We start from the raw sequence: 23163 nt of genomic DNA, 5'->3' as shown, positions 1-23163 counted from the left end.
ACATCTCCACAATTGTTAATTTTCAGTGACTTTGACACTGTCCTCCCAGTTTCAGCAGTCAAACCTTATCCACATCAATCCAAAATATGTAAAATACTGGAGGATAACATTGACAATGGATGTTATATTATGTACCGTGCTATCACTAATGCGGGTAAAACTACTACCATTGCAATGTTGGCTGCTACGGTCCAGAAGATTAGAAATACTCGGCATGAAAAGGACCCCCTCGCTAAGCTGACGGTAATATTTAAATATGTTTCAAATTTTATCTCAATTCTTTCAATTTTTGGTGCGTGTCGCGTGGTTGAGGATCCCCAACCCTATTGCCTACTGGTATTAAGTAGTAGGGATTCAGTCCGCTCACCCGTAGTATAAGCTAGGCTTTCATTTATTAGTTAGTTAGTTATTCAATTCATTCTACTACAGAAAGGGAAAATTAATAAGGGAATCATATCCTGAAACAGTCTTAATTATTAAAGATTGATTTTACATTCTCTCATCAGTGGTTAATAATAATATTACAATCGTTTCAGATAATCTTCTGCTGCAACGTCAACCCTGTAAAAGATGCTGCTGGTCAATGGCTGTACAACTCAGCCAACATCAACTCTATAGATCAACTTCCGTTTGCTATAGCATTTGATAGGCCGGACGGGGAGTTGGTGATTCGTAACAGTTTTATGTGCACCAAGCAAGATGACAGACTGGTCATAATCTGCTCTCCACATATTGCTATGAGGGTAATTAAAGAACGTAGCGGCACAGCTCCATACATTTTGTTCCATGATGAACCAACTTCCGGAGCTGAGAATCGGGAAAGCAGTTACCTTCACCAAAATGTTGAAATAATGATGTACCCAACTAGATGGACAATCGTGTCTTCCGCCACCCTTCCCACAGAGGTCGAACTCGAACCATTTATAAAAAAGTTCAAAAGAATGAACCCCTCGGGTCACATTGAAAATGTAGCTTCTGCCAAAATAAACATTGGCTGCGACATATATTCCCATAATGGTACCTCATTCTTGCCCCACTTGGGTAGCGGTTCAACGGACGAACTTACCGAATGTTTGACAAATATTAAGGACAACATGTTCCTGAGCCGTTCGTACACTCCCTTGTCCGTGTCAGAGCTGTGTAACTTCGCCACGGAGTATGAAGTACCTGGCGTACCAAAGATTGGCGATCACTTTTCCAAAATAGATAATCTCAGTGCCGATGCAGTGAGATTATTCGGGCTCAAGATTTTGGACCAGGTATCCAAAACTGACGACTCTACGACCAAAGAAATATGCTCCAAACCCATCAAATGCTCCGGAAGGAGTGTAGAATTTTCTAACCTTGGCACAACAAGTGCTTCTAAGTTTTCCCAGATGAGTCTTATTGCAAGTGGAGATCCATTAGCATTTGCACTGGAGACCTTCGCCGACTTCATTGAAGAAATCAACGATACTAAGGTGTACAGTATTGAAAAGCTTGTATCTCAATATTGGAAAGTTCAGGAACAGTGGTCGAGCGAGATCGAGAAGATAAAGAAGCGAAAGAAAAAACCCCCAGCCTCATCGAAAAGACGAAACTCCACTGGAGAGGCAGAAAAAGAAGAAAAGGTAGACTATGAGCAACAAGAAATGGATCTGCTCGCAAACAAACCGTTCCTGTCCTTCCCCGAATATTATCAAATTAACACCCGGCTGCACGCTGAAAAATACTCTCCGAACGGGAAAATAGATGTGGAGAGGTACCCCAACCCTGATTTTAGTTTTCTGACTGATTCTAAGAAAAATCTGAATGTACCTGGAGATGTTCTGCTTCTATTATGTTGTGGTGTGGGAATATATGCTCCTGAAGATTCTAGAGTCAACAGTGGCGGTTACCTCGAGTAAGTTCCTTTTTTTCTAAAAAACCGTTCGCGTTATTTATTATGAACTTATAATAACAAGCTTATTGATACATGCTCCTTGGAATTTGTTGCTTATCTTGTCATTTTGATCTAGAATTTACCCTATCGTCACCTCAGGCAAGTGATATCACTAGCAAAAACAGGAAGATTGGCGTATCTGGTAGCGGACCATAACATAGCATACGGAGTCAACTTCCCCTTCTCCCGGACGATAGTGTGTGATGATTTCACTGCAGATCATAGCATGAACACCGTCTTTCAACTCATGTCTCGAGCAGGTTAGTTTTATTAGTTTATATTATGAGGGTCAAAACATTTGTCGAGATGATTAATTCCGAATTTTCGCCTCCAGGCTCCAATGGCCTTTAAGTGTTACCAAATTCTCCCTATTTTTCTTATGCTCACCTTCCACAGGTCGTGTTGGTCAGAGCTGGTTTGCAGAATCCTTCGTATCAGACGAAGTGGTGAGTACAATGAGAGACTATTCTCACTCCGATAAGTCACCCGATGGTCAGGTGGAGATTAAGAACATGATAAGTGTAGCACGGGAAATAACGATAAGAGACCGTGAACAGAGGCAAGCCCGCGAGGGTATAGGGGGTCTGTGATGATAGGGCAGGATATTTAGGTGAAGTCTTGTTTTAGGGACAATTTGTATTGTTGTTTACTGAGGGGTATTGTAAATTTTGCATCTACGTAACATTGATATTCTCATTTCTCATGATACTATATATTTAAAATCTTTGTTTGGTCAAGTATTGGGTCGTTTTTCGGGTAGTCGATGAAGGTTTAGTGTAGTGAAGTTGTCCATCAAATTGTTGGATAACGTGTCCGTTATTTTCCTTCTTAAAATTTGCTTTTTTGCAGATTGATTATAGGGAAGTAGCCAGTTGTGTTAATCATAATATATTGTGAATTGTTTGTAGGTAAAATAGGCGAAGCAGGGAAAGTAATTTATTTTATGGAATGTCTTTCATATATTTTAATGCACTTTAAAGTTAATACTTCGAAACCTTGTGATTCTGGTTTTAGAATATTGGCTAGGTCTAAATTGGTATTAGTGAGTTTCCCGGCATGGCTTCTATATCTCAAGTTTTCCACAATACTTTTTATTTTGAAATGTCCTGATGACGTGAAAAAATATGTTGGCAGAGGAAAAATCTTTTTCAGATTAGGTTATTTTTAGTCACATCACCTCCTAAGTTTTAAAAGTATCATTAATATTTTAATGTTAAAGCCACAGCGATCACAATCAATTCTCATTTCTAGTTCATCTCTATTTGTAAAGCTGGTTTCAATTTGGGCATTGGGATCATGTTTATTTTTTATTTGTAGTGTAACATCAATTGTTAGGGTGACCTAATTTGTATTGCGCTATCCTTGGTTTGGAATGATTGTAAAAAGAATTATATTGCATTTACTTAAACAAAAGATACTAGTTAAGTTCAGATAACCCTTCTTGCCACTCGCATATGTTAGATGATCAACTTTATCCTATCTCAAATTTATTTAAATTCTGTGTGGGTTTATAATTTAAATTATATTGATATGATGTGATTGCCATCTTTTTAATATCCATCATAGATCAAACTTGGTTCAATAGAATCGATAGAGTTCGTTTTAAGAACTATCATTGATCGCACCTAAATAGCCCCTGTGATTTTCTATAACTCTAAACTTTGCTACTGATGGGAAGATGATGTAAATGTGATATAACAGACAACATTTGACCTGTGACTTGAACGAATTACTAATTTGATCGCTGATTAGTTAATCGAGCTGTTATCAAATTACATTTGTGTCTCCTCCCCTCCGGTAGTCTAGTCTGTAAGTTTGAGCTGCCCTTTATAAGCTTTATTTGATTAGAGAACATGTTTTATCATTCGTAGTTGTCTATATTGATCCATTTTTGGATTTTCACTTTCAAATTTTTCTGCTCCAAGATAAGATTTTCACTTGTCTGTCAGTACACATCATCATGATAATGACAGTGGAAAATGAAACGATTAATCCTTCTGGTCTCATATTGAGTAACAAATTAAGTAGCGCGGTTTTGTCTTTGATCTCAATTGTGACCAGCATGTTAGCATGTCCGCATGTCAAAGCTCTAATGATTGTAACCATAATTCATATGACGATTTTATGATTTCCAATCGAATTCCCAAAAATTGGGGATCATTAATTTCAAGTAATCACCGTAAATACTAAATGCATGAAATTAATGCGTGCTCGATGTACTAAGATCAAATAAATTCATTGTTGTGGGATCGGAATTGCGTTTCAGAGTAAAGTATAATTTTGAGCTTATTACAGATGGCTTAGTTATATTTAACTTATTATTGTTATAGTCAGTATAATCAGTATTACTGAATATATCTGTGAAACTACATGTTATGGGGTAGGAACCATCGTGAGGCAATTTGTTTCAATAATTCAAGACAAGATATATTAGAGCATGTTCCTAGGGTCTGGTAATTGTCGGGAATGACTCAAATCGTGGGTTTCAGAAATTGGTATTGATAAGAAAGGCCCTGAGGGTAAGAAAGTAAATTCTATCGATGGATTTTTTGGACACTGATTCCAAATTTTCTCAATGAAATCTAGGGTAAAAGCACTTCCTTTATGACTATGAGTCATGGGCGAAAAAACGGTCTTCGCCACGTGACAGGCTAGTAAAAAAAACAAAAACTTTTAGTGATAGGATTGTGGTCAGCTTAGAGTAAGGAGTATTCTCAAAAAACATTAAAGGGCTCTATAACAAATTGTATCCATTCAGGTAGCATGGCTGCGACACAGCCCAGTACGATTGTCACAACATTTAACAAAGGTTCATCTTCAGTTAAAAACACCTTAACTGCTTCGGGAGTAGACGTAAAATGGTCCAAAACTGATTGGCTTAATACGGAAGTTAAGTTAAGCGATTTTGACTTGTTGGTTCTGAAGAATTTGGTTTGTGCTGTTACAAATGATATTGATTATGAATCAGTTTGCACAGTGATGGGTGATTATCTGTATCAAGCGGTTCGTCCCTCCTTGATCTTAGGTAAAATGAAGCTACTAAAAGGTGACGACTCAGCTAGTGGTAGTAGTAGTACTCCTAGTATAGGCGGTAGTGTTAAACAAAACAAAAACAGAAAAGGTGGTCGGAAAGGTGGGGGAGCGAATAAGGCGAAAGGAGCTAAAGGGCCTTCGAAAGCTGATCAGATTAGAATGCAAAATTCAATCGGTAGCTTAAACTCGAAAGTTGAAGGAGCTTTATCCGCATTTGCCGGTAATGACGACTTTCGACGCCCGAAACTGTTTTTGGAAAAGATCGTGGAGATGCGAGGGATTGGTTTTCTATGTTGTGCATGGTTCTTGTTGACAAAGCAGAAAAGTCACGAATTGACTGCCTTAACTTACAGTATCATTGTGTCATTAGAAAGATTCATCAAGGTAACGGAAAAACTGAAAGGGAAGTCGCATCTTGATTCTTTGAAAGACGACATCGTTTCAGTTACCCTAATAAATGATTTGAGAGATAAATTGGCGGAGCTAAAAGAGAAATTCGAATTTAGTGGCGAGAAACTATACCGTACATCTCCACAATTGTTAATTTTCAGTGACTTTGATACTGTCCTCCCAGTTTCAGCAGTCAAGCCTTATCCACATCAAGCCAGAATATGTAAAATACTGGAGGAAAACATTGAAAATGGATGTTATATAATGTACCGTGCTATCACTAATGCTGGTAAAACTACTACCATTGCAATGTTGGCTGCTACGGTCCAGAAGATTAGAAATACTCGACATGAAAAAGACCCCCTCGCTAAGCTGACGGTATTTTATCATTAGACTTTAGTGGATTAAATCTTCTTCAATGTTTACCAATGTTTATATAATAATCATATGCTGAAACAGTCTTGACTGATCGATTTAAGAACAATTTCTTTAAATTTATCATTATAATGTTTTTTTGTCATTTCAGATCATTTTCTGCTGTAACATCAAGTCTGTAACAGATACTGCTGGTCAGTGGCTGCAAAACACTACCCACATCAGCTCAATCCCTGATCTCCCGTTCGCTATAGCATTTGAAAGGCCGGACGGGGAGTTGGTGATTCGAAACAGTTATTTCTGTAAAGATATAACAGACAGACTGGTCATAATCTGCTCTCCACATATTGCTATGAGAGTAATTAAAGAACGTAGCTACATAACTCCATTCATATTGTTCCACGATGAACCAACTATCGGAGCTGATAATCGGGAAAGTCGCTCCCTGGCTCAAAATGTTGAAATAATGATGTACCCTCCTAGATGGACAATCGTGTCTTCCGCCACCCTTCCCACAGAGGTCGAACTCGACCCATTTATAAAGAGGTTCAAAAGAATGAACCTCTCGGGTCACATCGAAAATGTAGCTTCGGCCAAAATTAACATTGGCTGTGACATATATTCCCATAATGGTACCTCATTCTTGCCCCACTTGGGTAGCGGTTCAACGGACGAACTTACCGAATGTTTGACAAATATAAAGGACAACATGTTCCTGAGCCGTTCGTACACTCCCTTGTCCGTGTCAGAGCTGTGTAACTTCGCCACGGAGTCTGAAATACCTGGCGTACCAAAGATTGGCGATCACTTTTCCAAAATAGATAATCTCAGTGCCGATGCAGTGAGATTATTCGGGCTCAAGATTTTGGACCAGGTATCCAAAACTGACGACTCTACGACCAAAGAAATATGCTCCAAACCCATCAAATGCTCCGGAAGGAGTGTAGAATTTGCTAACCTTGGCACAACAAGTGCTTCTAAGTTTTCCCAGATGAGTCTCATTGCAAGTGGAGATCCATTAGCATTTGCACTGGAGACCTTCGCCGACTTCATTGAAGAAATCAACGATACTAAGGTGTACAGTATTGAAAAGCTTGTATCTCAATATTGGAAAGTTCAGGAACAGTGGTCGAGCGAGATCGAGAAGATAAAGAAGCGAAAGAAAAAACCCCCAGCCTCATCGAAAAGACGAAACTCCACTGGAGAGGCAGAAAAAGAAGAAAAGGTAGACTATGAGCAACAAGAAATGGATCTGCTCGCAAACAAACCGTTCCTGTCCTTCCCCGAATATTATCAAATTAACACCCGGCTGCACGCTGAAAAATACTCTCCGAACGGTAAAATAGATGTGGAGAGGTACCCCAACCCTGATTTTAGTTTTCTGACTGATTCGAAGAAAAATCTGAATGTACCTGGAGATGTTCTGCTTCTATTATGTTGTGGTGTGGGAATATATGCTCCTGAAGATTCTAGAGTCAACAGTGGCGGTTACCTCGAGTAAGTTCCTTTTTTTCTAAAAAACCGTTCGCGTTATTTATTATGAACTTATAATAACAAGCTTATTGATACATGCTCCTTGGAATTTGTTGCTTATCTTGTCATTTTGATCTAGAATTTACCCTATCGTCACCTCAGGCAAGTGATATCACTAGCAAAAACAGGAAGATTGGCGTATCTGGTAGCGGACCATAATATAGCATACGGAGTCAACTTCCCCTTCTCCCGGACGATAGTGTGTGATGATTTCACTGCAGAACATAGCATGAACACCGTCTTTCAACTCATGTCTCGAGCAGGTTAGTTTTATTATTTTATAATATGAGGGTCAAAACATTTGTCGAGATGATTAATTCCGAATTTTCGCCTCCAGGCTCCAATGGCCTTTAGGTGTTACCAAATTCCCCCAATTTTCTTATTACCCCTTTGCTCAGGTCGTGTTGGTCAGAGCTGGTTTGCAGAATCCTTCGTATCAGACGAAGTGGTGATTACAATGAGAGACTATTCTCACTCCGATAAGTCACCCGATGGTCAGGTGGAGATTAAGAACATGATAAGTGTAGCACGGGAAATAACGATAAGAGACCGTGAACAGAGGCAAGCCCGTGAGGGTATAGGGGGTCTGTGATTATAGGGCAGGATATTTAGGTGAAGTCTTGTTTTAGGGACAATTTGTATTGTTGTTTACTGAGGGGTATTGTAAATTTTGCATCTACGTAACATTGATATTCTCATTTCTCATGATACTATATATTTAAAATCTTTGTTTGGTCAAGTAATGGGTCGGTATGCTGGTAATCGATGAAGGTTTAGTGTAGTGAAGTTATCCATCAAATTGTTGGATAGCGTGTCCGTTCTTTTCCTTCTTAAAATTTGCTTTTTTGCAGATTGATAGGGAGGTAGCTTATAGCTAGTTGTGTTAATCATATTATATTGTGAATTGTTTGTAGGTAAAATAGGCGAAGCAGGGAAAGAAATTTATTTTATGGAATGTCTTTCATATATTTTAATGCACTTTAAAGTTAATACTTCGAAACCTTGTGATTTCTGGTTTTAGAATATTGGCTTGGTCTAAATTGGTATTAGTGAGTTTCCCGGCATGGCTTTTATATCTCAAGTTTTCAACAATACTTTTATTTTGAAACGTCCTGATGACGTGAAAAAATATGTTGGCAGAGGAAAAATCTTTTTCAGATTAGGTTATTTTTAGTCACATCGCCTCCTAAATTTTAAAAGTTTCACAAATATTTTAATGTTAAGGACACAACGATTACGATCAATTCTCATTTCTGGTTCATCTCTATTTGTAAAGCTGGTGTCAATTTGGGCATTGGGATCATGTTTAATTTTTATTTGTAGTGTAACGTCAATTGTTAGGGTGACCTAATTTGTATTGCGCTATCCTTGGTTTGGAATGATTGTAAAAAGAATTATATTGCATTTACTTAAACAAAAGATACTAGTTAAGTTCAGATAACCCTTCTTGCCACTCGCATATGTTAGATGATCAACTTTATCCTATCTCAAATTTATTTAAATTCTGTGTGGGTTTATAATTTAAATTATATTGATATGATGTGATTGCCATCTTTTTAATATCCATCATAGATCAAACTTGGTTCAATAGAATCGATAGAGTTCGTTTTAAGAACTATCATTGATAGCACCTAAATAGCCCCTGTGATTTTCTATAACTCTAAACTTTGCTACTGATGGGAAGATGATGTAAATGTGATATAACAGTTGACCTGTGACTTGAACGAATTACTAATTTGATCGCTGATTGGTTAATCGAGCTGTTATTAAATTACATTTGTGTCTCCTCCCCTCCGGTAGTCTAGTCTGTAAGTTTGAGCTGCCCTTTATAAGCTTTATTTGATTAGAGAACATGTTTTATCATTCGTAGTTGTCTATATTGATCCATTTTTGGATTTTCACTTTCAAATTTTTCTGCTCCAAGATAAGATTTTCACTTGTCTGTCAGTACACATAATCATAATAGTGACAGTGGAAAATGAAACGATTAATCCTTCTGGTCTCATATTGAGTAACAAATTAAGTAGCCCGGTCTTGTCTTTGATCTCTGATTCTCTATCTCAATTGTGACCAGCATGTTAGCATGTCCGCATGTCAAAAATCTAATGATTGTAACCATAATTCATGTGACGATTTAATGATTTCCTATCAAATTCCCAAAAAATGGGGATCATTAATTTCAAGTAATCACCGTAAATACTATGCATGACATTAATGCGTGCCCGATGCACTGAGATCAAATAAATTCATTGTTGTGGGATCGGAATTGCGTTTCAGAGTAAAGTATTATGAGCTTATTACAGATGGCTTAGTTTAAATACAATATGCATTAAACTTATTATAGTTATAATCAGTATTACTAGATAGTAGATATATCTGTTAAACTACATGTTATGGGGTAGAAACCATCGTGAGGCAATTTGTTTCAATAATTCAAGACAAGATATATTAGAGTATGTTCCTAGGGTCTGGTAATTGTCGAGAATGACTCAAATCGTGGGTTTCAGAAATTGGTATTTATAAGAAAGGCCCTGAGGGTAAGAAAGTAAATTCTATCGATGGATATTTTGGGCACTGATTCCAAATTTTCTCTATGAGTCTATGAAATCTAGGGTAAAAGCACTTCCTTTATGACTATGAGTCATGGGCGAAAAACGGTCTTCGCCACGTGACAGGCTAGTAAAAAACAAAAACTTTTAGGGATAGGATTGTGCTCAGCTTAGAGTAAGGAGTATTATCAGAAAACGTTAAAGGGCTCTATAACAAATTGTATCCATTCAGGTAGCATGGCTGCAACACAGCCCAGTACGATTGTCACAACATTTAACAAAGGTTCATCTTCAGTTAAAAACACCCTAACTGCTTCGGGAGTAGACGTAAAATGGTCCATAACTGATTGGCTTAATACGGAAGTTAAGTTAAGCGATTTTGACTTGTTGGTTCTGAAGAATTTGGTTTGTGCTGTTACAAATGATATTGATTATGAATCAGTTAGCACAGTGATGGGTGATTATCTGTATCAAGCGGTTCGTCCCTCCTTGATCTTAGGTAAAATGAAGCTACTAAATGGTGACGACTCAGCTAGTGGTAGTACTCCTAGTATAGGAGGGAGTATTAAACAAAATAAAAACAGAAAAGGTGGTCGGAAAGGTGGTGGAGCGAATAAGGCGAAAGGAGCTAAAGGGCCTTCGAAAGCTGATCAGATTAGAATACAAAATTCAATCGGTAGCTTAAACTCGAAAGTTGAAGGAGCTTTATCCGCATTTGCCGGTAATGACGACTTCCGACGCCCGAAACTGTTTTTGGAAAAGATCGTGGAGATGCGGGGAATTGGTTTTCTATGTTGTGCATGGTTCTTGTTGACAAAGCAGAAAAGTCAGGAATTGACTGCCTTAACTTGCAGTATCATTGTGTCATTAGAAAGATTTATCAAGGTAACGGAAAAACTGAAAGGGAAGTCGCATCTTGATTCTTTGAAAGACGACATCGTTTCAGTTACCCTAATAAATGATTTGAGAGATAAATTGGCGGAGCTAAAAGAGAAATTCGAATTCAGTGGCGAGAAACTATACCGTACATCTCCACAATTGTTAATTTTCAGTGACTTTGACGCTGTCCTCCCAGTTTCAGCAGTCAAACCTTATCCACATCAATCCAAAATATGTAAAATCCTAGAGGAAAACATTGAAAATGGATGTTATATAATGTACCGTGCTATCACTAATGCTGGTAAAACTACTACCATTGCAATGTTGGCTGCTACGGTCCAGAAGATTAGAAATACTCGACATGAAAAAGACCCCCTCGCTAAGCTAACGGTATTTTATCATTAGACTTTAGTGGATTAAATCTTCTTCAATGTTTACCAATGTTTATATAATAATCATATGCTGAAACAGTCTTGACAGATCGATTTAAGAACAATTTCTTTAAATTTATCATGATATTAATTTTTTTTTGTCATTTCAGATCATTTTCTGCTGTAACATCAAGTCTGTAACAGATACTGCTGGTCAGTGGCTGCAAAACACTACCCACATCAGCTCAATCCCTGATCTCCCGTTCGCTATAGCATTTGAAAGGCCGGACGGGGAGTTGGTGATTCGAAACAGTTATTTCTGTAAAGATAAGCCAAATGACAGACTGGTCATAATCTGCTCTCCACATATTGCTATGAGAGTAATTAAAGAACGTAGCCACATAACTCCATTCATCTTGTTCCACGATGAACCAACTATCGGAGCTGATAATCGGGAAAGTCGCTCCCTGGCCCAAAATGTTGAATTAATGATGTACCCACCTAGATGGACAATCGTGTCTTCCGCCACCCTTCCTACAGAGGTCGAACTCGACCCATTTATGAAGAGGTTCAAAAGAATGAATCCCTCGGGTCACATCGGAAATGTAGCTTCGACCAAAATAAACATTGGCTGTGACATATATTCCCATAATGGTACCTCATTCTTGCCCCACTTGGGTAGCGGTTCAACGGACGAACTTACCGAATGTTTGACAAATATAAAGGACAACATGTTCCTGAGCCGTTCGTACACTCCCTTGTCCGTGTCAGAGCTGTGTAACTTCGCCACGGAGTCTGAAATACCTGGCGTACCAAAGATTGGCGATCACTTTTCCAAAATAGATAATCTCAGTGCCGATGCAGTGAGATTATTTGGGCTCAAGATTCTGGACCAGGTATCCAAAACTGACGACTCTACGACCAAAGAAATATGCTCCAAACCCATTAAGTGCTCCGGAAGGAGTGTAGAATTTTCTAACCTTGGCACAGCAAGTGCTTCTAAGTTTTCCCAGATGAGTCTTATTGCTTGTGTAAATCCGTTAGATTTTGCTCTGGAAGCATTCGCTAACTTGATTGAGGAAATCAATGTCTCTAAGTTGTACAATATTGAGAAGCTGGTATCTCAATATTGGAAAGTTCAAGAGCAGTGGTCGAGCGAGATCGAGAAGATGAAGAAGAAGAAGCGAAAGAAAAAAACCCCAGCCTCATCGAAAAGACGAAACTCCACTGGAGAGGTAGAAAAAGAAGAAAAAGGAGAGTATGAGCAACAAGAGATGGATCTGGTTGCAAACAAACCGTTTTTGTCAATTCCAGAATATTATCAAATTAACACCCGACTGCACGCTAAAAAATTCTCTCCGAACGGTAAAGTTGATGTGGAAAGGATCCCCAATCGTGATTTTAGTTTTCTGATTGAGAAAACTGTGAATGCTCCTCAAGATGTTTTGCTTCTATTATGTTGTGGCGTGGGAATATATGCTCCTGGAGATGATAGAGTCAACAGTGGCGGTTACCTCGAGTAAGTCAATCCTTTTTTTTAATTGATGGCGATCCGTATGTTATTATCATATATAATTAGATTTCTGATCTTTTATTTTATTTTGACTTCTCGTCTGGTTTATCGAGTCTAACTCAAATTCATACAACTCTACATTCATTCGATCTAACTTAAAACCTGCATCGCCTCAGGCAAGTGATATCACTAGCAAAAACAGGAAGATTGGCGTATCTGGTAGCGGACCATAATATAGCATACGGAGTTAACTTCCCCTTCTCCCGGACGATAGTGTGTGATGATTTCACTGCAGAACATAGCATGAACACCGTCTTTCAACTCATGTCTCGAGCAGGTTAGTTAATAATCTGAAGAGCACGGTTATGTTGTGTGTTGGGTAACTAGAATCTAACTCTTAAAACGAATAAATTATCACAAGATGTTTGGTTGGAGGTCATCATCACCATTCGTCAAACTTACTATTCAATTGATGATATAGACTGTCAGGATATCTGTTGGCTTTGCCAAATTTTCCTCGTTTCCACTTTCCACAGGTCGTGTTGGTCAGAGCTGGTTTGCTGAATCCTTCGTATCAGACGAAGTGGTGAGTACAATGAGAGACTATTCTCACTCCGACAAGTCACCCGATGGTCAGGTAGAGATTAAGAACATGGTAAGTGTAGCACGGGAAATAACTCTGCGGGAACGCGAAAAGCAACGAGCCCGCTAGGATATAGCCATAGGGGGTGGGGGGGGGGGGGGGGTTTCTGGACTCTTGTGATCGGCGAAATCTTGTTTTAGGGACAATTTGTATCATAGTGAATTTCAATTGTAAATTTTGCATCTATGTCACATTGATACTCTCATTTCTCGAGCGATAATGTATCTAGAAAAGGTTGAGCTCTGTTCGATCAAGCTTAGCTTAAATGTGCCTAAAATTAAATATGCGCAGAAATTGGCAAGGAAATAACTAGTCTTAATCATGAGCCAGGATCTTGTTTAAATCATGATCCATAATTCATTGTTTGATTCATCTTCATTTGTAAACTGTTGTTGATTTAGATCGAGTTTATTTTCTTTATTTTGTATGTCTTGTATAAAGTTAATTTTTAGTGTTTAATGTGACTTTGTTGTAAAAGGGTATCGTAAAATAGAATTCTTTTGCATATAATATAGTCAGTACAGACTAACTTCAAAGTTTAGGTAGCATTTCCTGCCGCTTGTATCTTTTAGATGATCGACTATATCGACTATACTGTGACCTGTGTCCATACTGTATATCGTATCTCAAATTCATTTAAATTATGTGTGGATTTATAATTATATCGATTTTATTACCATTTACTGACTAATTAAGTTTATCTTAGATCAAACTTGGAATAAAATAGAATCGATAGATAGTTTTGAGAACCATAATTGCGGTAGCACCTGAATCATGAATGTAAATGGTACCTACTGCAATTTTCTATTATAAAGTTTGCTACTGATGGGGAGATAATGCATGTAAATTTGTTGTAACGGATGACCTAAACCTGACAATTACGTATTTGTTTTGTCGTTAAAAATATTTTCTGCTATAAATTACGATTTTTACTTGTTTAATTTTCACTATCTAATTTGCCACATTTGGTAAAAGAGGACAAAGGTTCATTAAAAAATATGAGAGCTTGTTTCCGCCGTTAAAAAAGGAATCTTAAATTTTCTATTAGAACTTAGAAGATTGATAAAAGTGTAGCTGGTTATGTAAGAACCGGTTCATATTGTTCAGGTGCAACTTTCTCCTTGACAGGTTTCTACAGACCGCTGGCTAACTCAGTAATTGAGCCAAGTTATCCGAATAGAGTAAGGTTCTGGTCGTTCTTTTGGATTGTTTGAAATGTGACAAAAATGGGCTCTCATGGTTGAGCAGTATGTAAATCTAACACAATGGTTCTAGCACAATCTAGATCTACTTTTTTACGATGGGTGATCAAAAAGATAGGAGCTCTGTCGATTTTTCCAGTTTTTAACATTTAGGGAACCACCAAAAAACTTCAGACAAGTGCCAAGGTTTTCCGAAAACCGTTTTTGACTGAAGTTTGTAGAACATTCGGGCCGAAGGAAGAATTATGAATAGTGCGCGCGCAGCATCAGCACGTGCACCATGGTAGCGCGCACCATTTTATGTTACAGTCGATATTTCATTATGTACTTTGTATTCAAAATATCTCAAAAAATTTGTCCGTCCCGCCGAAATGCGAAACGGAACACGAATTTACTGGACTTAAAAAATGCTAACCTCTACCTCATTGAATCAAATTCCAGACCCGAACGTCTAACACAACATTCATACAAACATTGACACTGATATGAACCTTGGTATCAAAATGATTTAAATGGTTGAATTATTTACTTTTCGATTGTCAATCTAAATTGGGACGAAGAAACAAATAAAACTGAGAATTATTGGGATAGTAATAAGTTAGAGTATGTTAAATATGGCGTTAGTACAAATCGTAATATCGTCAGTCAAAGGTTAAAGTGATCAAAATGTTGACTTTACAAGTTTTCTTTTTAATTGACTCGATGACCTCATTAAATGGAAATATTATCTAAGTAAAGCAGGCTCAATTTTTAGGATAATTAGAAATATAAAGGGCAGAGAACCGAGCCAGGATAAACTGATTTAAGGATAAATATCACAATCCTTTAGACAATTGAAGCTTTTTCAGTAGTAATATCAGCAGTACTTTCTATGGTAAATGTTTAGTAATTTAGATCTCTTGTTAACGCTATGTTCATTATATGCGAATAGTTTGCTTCATTTTGTCTATATCCTGCTATGTAAGTACCGAAAATATTTTGTTTTACATTTTTTTTGTAAACACCCAATTTAATTCAGTCATTGAGTCAAGAAGAAAAAAAAATCAATAATTGAAGTGTGATCATAATTGTAATAAATAATTTATTATCCGCTCATCAATGGATACCACTCGAAAAATACACAAAATACACAGCAAAATTGAAACAACAGCCACTGCTTGTAATGATCATAGTTTAGGCAAATAATTCAAAGAGTTAGGCGCCATCTACTTAGGATGTCCGCCAAAATCTTGGATTTTCAGACCACCCCACCCCTTGTAGAATGTAGGGTTTGTCCTAATATTTTTAGGTGTTTATTGATTTATAGAGATAAAATATTGCGAATTTTTAAAGCAGTGACAGTTCAACATATTCATGCCGATGAAGAAAGTATAAACGCTCAAATATTTTCCAAAGCACAAATCTTTCGATACTAGGAAAGGTATCCACAAGCTATTGTATAGGCGCTGCAGTGGCCATATATATGTCATGATATTTATATCAAGTTTTTATGAAAAACCTTGATCCAATTAAATATTATCTGAATATTACAACACTCTAAATTTGATGGAAATAGATTTAGTAAGAAATGAATTGAAAGGATTTTGAAACTTTCTTTTAAAAGTCAATTTGTCCTCGCGACTTGATACAAATGAATTCTAAGTCGATGGTGAGTATGTATCATGATAATAATTTTATATTAATAAATATAAATGAAATAAAGGATAATAATACTAATCATCCATTCGTTGCCATGAAAGATAATTATACTTATTAGTAATAAATAGAAGATAACAACAAGTTAAGAATTAAGTTGCAGCAAGAGAGATACTTATAATTATTGTACACTATGGTCGAGAATTAACGTTTCAGGTATTACCACCCATGGATTATCATGGATAACGGTATTTATTTTTATAGTAGCGACAATTTTCTTAATTTTCCATAGTTACTATTTCCTTTGTGAAGAATTTTAAATTTTAAGTATATCTCAGCTGCAAAGCGTAGCGAATTTAAAACATAGAGGGTATTAAACTTTAACTATCACTTTACAATTCACATAGCAGACTGCAGAGGGACCAAGATTAAATAATGAGTTGTGACTGTTTTTCTAATTATTATAGAAAAGCCACATAATTAGTGCTTCTATACATTTATAAACTGTCCCCTAGCCCTCCACTATGCTACTTGAAAAAGAAGAGAAACAAGCTAGTTGAAGGAGTGATGAATGAATCGTGCTTAAATAGTGAACAAATAGTGCAAGTGATTAGTGAATGAATATTATATTATATTGAATGAAGAGTGATTTATTATTATAATTAAAGAATATTCCAAAGACCATTTTGCACAATTTAGCAAAAAATCTTCAGAAAGATCGAAACTATTAACCGGTGAAAAAGTCTTATGTCGGTCCTTGATGATACAAAACATCGCCAAACAAAATGTATTTGGAATATATTATAATAGTCAATTAATATTGAATAACACAGTGATTGAATAATGAATAGTTTCAAGTGAGTGAATGTGTGAATAGTGATTAATGAATAGTGCGTGAAAAGTGAATGAATTGTCTGAATAGTGAATGAATAGTGAGTGATGACTGAATAGTGAGTGATGACTGAATAGTGAGTGATGTGGCAAATATTTCGGATAGTTAAATAAATATTAAATAGCTCCGGCAATTATAATCTATCATGATTCATGGTGCATCTATAACAGATAGCGATCTTTCTTTAATAAATAGCTCTCTGACAGCTACAATCTATCAAGGCAAACGTCAACTAAAACTTAAATAACAATCACGTAAAACACATTAAGACATAAATATTGCAATATCTTTCAACTGCACTACGATCAAAAAGTCAATAATAATACTATAATACTATGATAATGATGTAAGGGATTACAATTTGAGATAATAAGGTAACTGGCCCCAAAATTAAACACTCAAGTTGTCTGGAGAGGCATTGAACGGCAAAAGATTTCTCTTTAGAAGGTAGCGTTGTTATAGAAACTCTGTGGTAAACGAGGTGACACGACTCCTCTGTTCCTGAAAGATAATACTCTAATATAGTATAACAAGACTCCAACTGGAACTTTCACTAAGCATTACTGAAGTGATCCGTCCATAGTCATTTACTCAAACTTTGCTGGTAAAGGCATTTAATTTTGGCATTAAGGGAAGAAAATGGTCATCAATGGTTATGAATACTAGTTCCCGAACCGTACTAGGTACGGTTCGGGAACTTATTTAAGTTTCTGTGGTAAATTTAGGTTCACGCTATATCAAGGTTCCGAAGTTAGGCTATTATGTTATTCTCTGACGATGGTGTGTTTAAATAGCTTACATTCCGGGGTTGGGTGGGAGCCAGGACATATCAGGGAAATAGTCAGCAGGGTACTGGTCAACTGGGTCCGCATATCTGAAGTTATCATGGGGTTATCATTATGTTTAGTAGTTAAGTGAGGAGAAGTCAATTCCATATTTCTGAGAATAAACAACAAATTGAAGAATTGAAACCATACTGAAAATTTTCATCATTAATTATAACCACATTCAAAGCACAAGAATGAAATTTGATTTTTAGCATTTAGGTACATATGCAGTCTTTATGGGGGTGATGCAACGTCAATTAATGTCAATTAATGTCAATTAATGTCAATTAATGTCAATTAATGTCAATTAATGTCAATGTCAGTTTTGCAAAATTTTGGAATACTGACATTAATTGACACGATATTTTTCGACCAGAGATTATGTAGTTCTACCATATTTTTAGCACTTTAGAACGTTTATATCATCAATTTATTCACTACTTTCACATATGGAAATGTGAAATGTGAAAAATTCAGATCATTAAACAATAAAACTAAAATAAAACGGTTTTCTGAAATTTAATTTTCTTAAATGGGCGTGGCCATCCAAGGGCGTGGTTCTCAACATCATCAGAACTTAAAACCCACATTAAACGAAATGCCTTCATGACATTTATATTTGAATAACGAATCTTAAACAGCTAACATTACTCCTTCATGCTAAAAAAGCCGATTCTAGATATTTTACCTGTATAAGAAACCAATAAAATATGGGCGTGGCCGGTGGGGACCGAAGATGGAAGAGTTGGAAGCTAAATTTTTTTTTGGTGGTCTTTGAACCTCAGGATCAACAGATAAGAACATAATCATAATTATTCAAGGACATTTTGTTTTTTTGAACCGGTCTAACTTACATAGACGTGAATATCTATCGAATAATGATAATCTCAAATTTCAAGACAAATTAATGTCAATTAATGTCAATTAATGTCAATTAATGTCAATTAATGTCAATTAATGTCAATTAATGTCAATTAATGTCAATTAATGTCAATGTCAGTTTGGGGTTTTTATGGAATACTGACATTAATTGACGTTGCATTCCCCCCGTCTTTATCAATAAATACAGCTATAAATACCTGCGAACATTGTTTCTAGGGCTAATAAGTCCATTCTGCATAGATTGGGTACGGCGAGGGCTCGATAACATATCATTTACACCAGGCTTCAAATTACCCTCCCGGTTTACTTGAAGATCATGGAACGCCAGCAGTATCTGAATAAGTTCCTCGTAGTTACAGTTCTGGGAGAATTCTCTCTGGTCTCTGTTCAGGGAGGTATCATAGGAAGATCTGTTGAGGTTGGCTGGCAGCTGATTGGGTGGGCTGTCGTAGGGCGAGGAGTTAGTGGTAACACTCACAGCGCTGAGTGGGTTATCACTGTTGGGACTGCTGTCATTACTCCCAGAGAACACTCTAGAACCAGCTATTGCAGGAGCTCTGGTTTGGCTGAACTCTCTGTGGTGTCTGTCTACCGCCAAATTATATGTCTCTCTGAACTGCGCCATACCAGTGTTGGTTGGACTGAGCTGGAAATTATCTGAGTCCCTGTACTGCTCCCTGGATAGCTGATCTGTGGTATTTGGACTGTAAGGAGTGGGGATGGGGTATCTGTGGTAGGATGGGGGTGGAGAGAGGTGCTGCATGGAGTTGAGTGGCATGTTCATGTGATTGTTCATTTGATTGTTCATATGGGTCTGCGGAACTGATGGTAATCCACCTTCAGGGTGACACAATTTCAGTTTCTCGCACACCTGTGGACGGAAAATGAGAGTGAGCACAATTAGTGTAGAGTAATGAGAATAGTGTAATTACTAATTAGTGATGAAATCTAACAAGTATATTATAGAAATATTTCAATTTTCCGTTCATTGTGATCAGATATAATAAGGAACATAGAAAAATGAAATGAAACAGAAAGCTTATCAATTAATGCACCCATGAGTCATGACATCATACCATTATTACACTTCCATTGCATTTTAAAACGAATTGTTCTGTACTTTTTCAAAACAGTTCCTATTTCTCCAGCGATTAGAACAGTAAAGTTTAGCCGAATTAAAGAACTAATTAACTAATTAACTAATTAACTAATTAACTAATTAACTAATTAACTAATTAACTAATTAACTAATTAACTAATTAACTAATTAACTAATTAACTACTCACATTGTTAGCACAATCACATGTTTTACAGGAGTTGTAATGTCCACTGTTGTACTTCTTGTTGATTAACATCTCCATCTTCATATACGCACAAGTTATCTCATCCCAGGAACCTGAATAGTGTTCAAACTCTCAACAAGAAGTTACAATTCTTGCAATTGTGTTATCTGTTCTTTGGTCACGATGAAAAACTGAGTCAAAATTAGTAAGTTAATATTACCAGTGAGAGTGAAGTATTTCATTTTCTCGTTACGAGGAGGAGACTGAATGCAGCACCCGGAGTCTTCCTTTATCTGTCTGATTGTTCCTCCGTTGGGTCCAACTAATAACCCAACATACCGCGAACAACACCATATACGTGCTTCCCTAAGTAGTGAATCGGTGAAGGAACTATAACAGTTACCTTGTTAACAATAGTACTTTGAACTCTCAATTTCTATCACATTTCATTATTTAAGAGTGACTTATAAACTCGTACTTACATTTTAAAGCTTCCATCGTTGGGTTCTTTTCCACTTTCAATTCCGCTAAGTCTGTCATCTTGCTGTAATATCCACAGTGCCATCTTAGCCAAATCCTGTAAGCGGACAACAAGACTTATTAAAACGTCTTTGATCCAACTTAAAACTTTTATGAGATTTTAGCTACATGCATAATATTTCAGCAGGATTCATACCTTATAGCTTTCTCCGTACACACGGAAAGGTTCATCTCCCTGCTGAGGATTTTGAACGTCTGTATTTGTTTGGTTGCGCATTTGCATGATGTTTGAACCTGAATAACAACAAATAAATACCATTATATATTCGCTCTAGTCTTATAATATCTGTGTAATGTCTTTTCGGACTAAAAAATACAAGAATCTTACTATGGTACCCCTTTAGTGCATGTACATTAAAGTGTACTGTAGACTTTACTATGATATGCTACAGTGCAGGAGTACAATACAGGGTGTTTCAAAAGTCTTGTATAATATATATTGCATACATCAAATAAAATATTATTTTTAGACAATAGTGGACTTTCATAAATTGGTCAATAAGAGAAAAATTTACCCAACTTATCCTTGGTTGCTATGGTGGCCATGGCAACGTCGAAAATTCAGAAGTTGCCACTAAACCTTAGAACTACCAAAAACTGATTACAGAATTAAGTTTAGACAAATGGATAAAAAGTACACCCTTACAAGACTTTTAAAACTCCCTGTATCATGCTACGCTCAAAAACTAAATCACATAAAGAAGCTACCTGTAAAATAATCGTGTCTGACTTTTAGTTTTAAGCTCAACAAAAAGTTACAAGTCTTACATAAAATTATGAAAACTTGATACTGATAAATGCTAAGAAGATAACATACCTTTTTTACCCACAATCATTCCGACATAGTTCTGCTTGGAAACCTTGAGAAGAGCCACTTTCTTAGTGGTGCTGCTGACCGAGTTGGGGAACTTCAAGGTGCCGTCCTTTAGGGCACTGAATAAACGATTCTGATCTTTGGGATCAGTAAAAATTTGTTTAATCAGTGCATTGAAAGGAGGCTCCATCATGATCATGATATCAGCTAAGTTATTAAGGAGGTTAATAAAATGTTGTGCTGAAAAATTTCACATATTCAAAGAATAGAAATAAAAAATTGTACATCAGTTTAATCAAGTGATGCATTTGGCAGCGCACATCTCAAGCAACGAAAATAGTATATTACTATCAAAACTAATTGAATTTTCAATACATTTAATCGTGACTCATTCAAATTCTGTCCAAGATATTCAAGCCAGTGATCGACTGGAGGCCTCGGCTGCAGTATAGTCGAGGAATAATGATTGTGCCTCGACCAAAAATTCCATTAACTGATCAATCATAATTTTTTCATTCTAACAATATATACATTCAATCAAATCAAGTGTTGCAATTGGCAGAGCACCATAGGCAAGTAACTGAAATGGTCCATTGCTACCAATATTATTTGAAATATCAACAATATGAATGATAAAGGTAAAATTCAATTTAAACAAGAATTTCGCCGCGGTTAAACCACGCACGATCAATTTTCCCTACGATGTACTTGTACCATTAATTCTTTTGAGTGAAAAGTGTGACCATATTTACATATAACTATGTTTTTTATAAATGAGTGGGATTCGTACATGGTAAAAATTGACGATTTATTTTACCAATGCAGCGCCGCGCATCAACAATAAATGAATCCAGAAAATTCCGGAAAATAACTTTGCGAAGGAGGAATTTCACTGTAATTAATTAACACATGGCTAGCGTCGCGCGCAGCATAACAGACGCTTCCTATACACTTAGTTCTAGGGGAGTGGTCTATATTGCGAAGGAGCAGACTTTTGTCATCATCGCAGGTCCATCGGGCCACCTCATATATCCAAACCCGATTACTTATTCCCTACGATCTTTTTGCCTTCGGCAAGAGTAGGGAAAAAAATCAGCTGTGAAGAATATAACAGCGAATTTTGTTCTACTGACTATTTATTGGACTATCATGATCAGTAGAGTTTCCCTCATCCCAAACATCCACATCCACAGCCCCTCTTACATCCATATCTCCCACTGTGTCCCCCAAACTAGATCTGTAGAGAAGACTCTCCCAAATACTCCTCACTGAACATTGAGCTATATTTATCTTGAACTTAGCACCCAGCACGTGATCTGAAACTGAAAACATGGCACTGACACAGTCTGGTTTCAGTCCTGAACATTCCTGTAGGACAGGCTCGGTGCACTTGATCTGGGCGTCAAGGAGGTTAGTGAAGAGGCTCTGGATGAACATGTTGTCAGTGGAGAGCTCGAAACAAGTTTTACATTCCTCTGAGAGGGAGAGGGGGAGGAGAAATAGGAGGGTTAGAAGATATCGTTCATTCAACATCTGATTGGAGTGAGTTAATAAGTCAATGATTGATAAGTCCGATCAAGTAAGTCAATGGGTGCTAAGTTCAAGATAAAGATGGCTCAATATTCAGTTGCAGTGGGGAGTATTTGTGGGGAGTCTTCTTTTTATTATAGACCCACTTCTGACGAGTTCATGAATCCGAGATTTTGGAGCCATGAGACAGAGTTGAGACAAAAGTGAGACATGGCTTTTGTAGCCGTATTTGTGCTTTTACGAATTGGCAATTATTCAAACAATATACACATAATATAACAATTACCCTATATAAAATTCAATATAAATTCAATAGAAAACCCTTGAACACCCTTTAAGTAGTATAAGTA

The 23163-nt window shown here is 36.8% G+C and overlaps 5 protein-coding genes across 5 annotated transcripts in view; 4 read left to right on the top strand and 1 right to left on the bottom strand.

Moving 5' to 3' along the window:
* LOC134814757 (uncharacterized) overlaps positions 1 to 23163 on the top strand; it is an 83736-nt gene that overhangs the window by 18660 nt on the left and 41913 nt on the right. The window lies entirely within an intron of this gene.
* LOC134815125 (uncharacterized) lies at positions 882 to 3843 on the top strand. The gene is made up of 3 exons (XM_063823617.1): positions 882 to 1882; positions 2021 to 2181; positions 2318 to 3843. The coding sequence occupies exons 1-3, from the start codon at positions 942 to 944 to the stop codon at positions 2509 to 2511; spliced, it is 1296 nt and encodes a 431-aa protein (XP_063679687.1). The 5' UTR covers positions 882 to 941; the 3' UTR covers positions 2512 to 3843.
* Positions 4695 to 11070, top strand: LOC134815679 (uncharacterized). Its single transcript, XM_063824240.1, has 4 exons — positions 4695 to 5722; positions 5871 to 7216; positions 7355 to 7515; positions 7651 to 11070. The coding sequence occupies exons 1-4, from the start codon at positions 4901 to 4903 to the stop codon at positions 7842 to 7844; spliced, it is 2523 nt and encodes an 840-aa protein (XP_063680310.1). The 5' UTR covers positions 4695 to 4900; the 3' UTR covers positions 7845 to 11070.
* On the top strand, positions 10017 to 13872 carry LOC134815678 (uncharacterized). The gene is made up of 4 exons (XM_063824239.1): positions 10017 to 11070; positions 11222 to 12570; positions 12741 to 12901; positions 13101 to 13872. Exons 1-4 carry the CDS (start codon positions 10039 to 10041, stop codon positions 13274 to 13276), a joined length of 2718 nt encoding a protein of 905 aa, XP_063680309.1. The 5' UTR covers positions 10017 to 10038; the 3' UTR covers positions 13277 to 13872.
* LOC134815239 (uncharacterized) lies at positions 15705 to 21486 on the bottom strand. The gene is made up of 8 exons (XM_063823753.1): positions 21287 to 21486; positions 20606 to 20703; positions 20412 to 20506; positions 20150 to 20295; positions 19933 to 20042; positions 18843 to 19516; positions 17736 to 17810; positions 15705 to 17437 (listed from the first exon to the last, which is right to left on the bottom strand). Exons 1-8 carry the CDS (start codon positions 21480 to 21482, stop codon positions 17377 to 17379), a joined length of 1455 nt encoding a protein of 484 aa, XP_063679823.1. The 5' UTR covers positions 21483 to 21486; the 3' UTR covers positions 15705 to 17376.

The sequence above is a fragment of the Bolinopsis microptera genome, chromosome 5, assembly GCF_026151205.1.
Source record: "Bolinopsis microptera isolate Bmic1 chromosome 5, MBARI_Bmic_1.0, whole genome shotgun sequence".
NCBI lineage: Eukaryota > Metazoa > Ctenophora > Tentaculata > Lobata > Bolinopsidae > Bolinopsis > Bolinopsis microptera.
The sequence above is the reverse complement of the archived record's forward strand: the minus strand, read 5'-3'. Positions and strand labels throughout refer to the sequence as shown.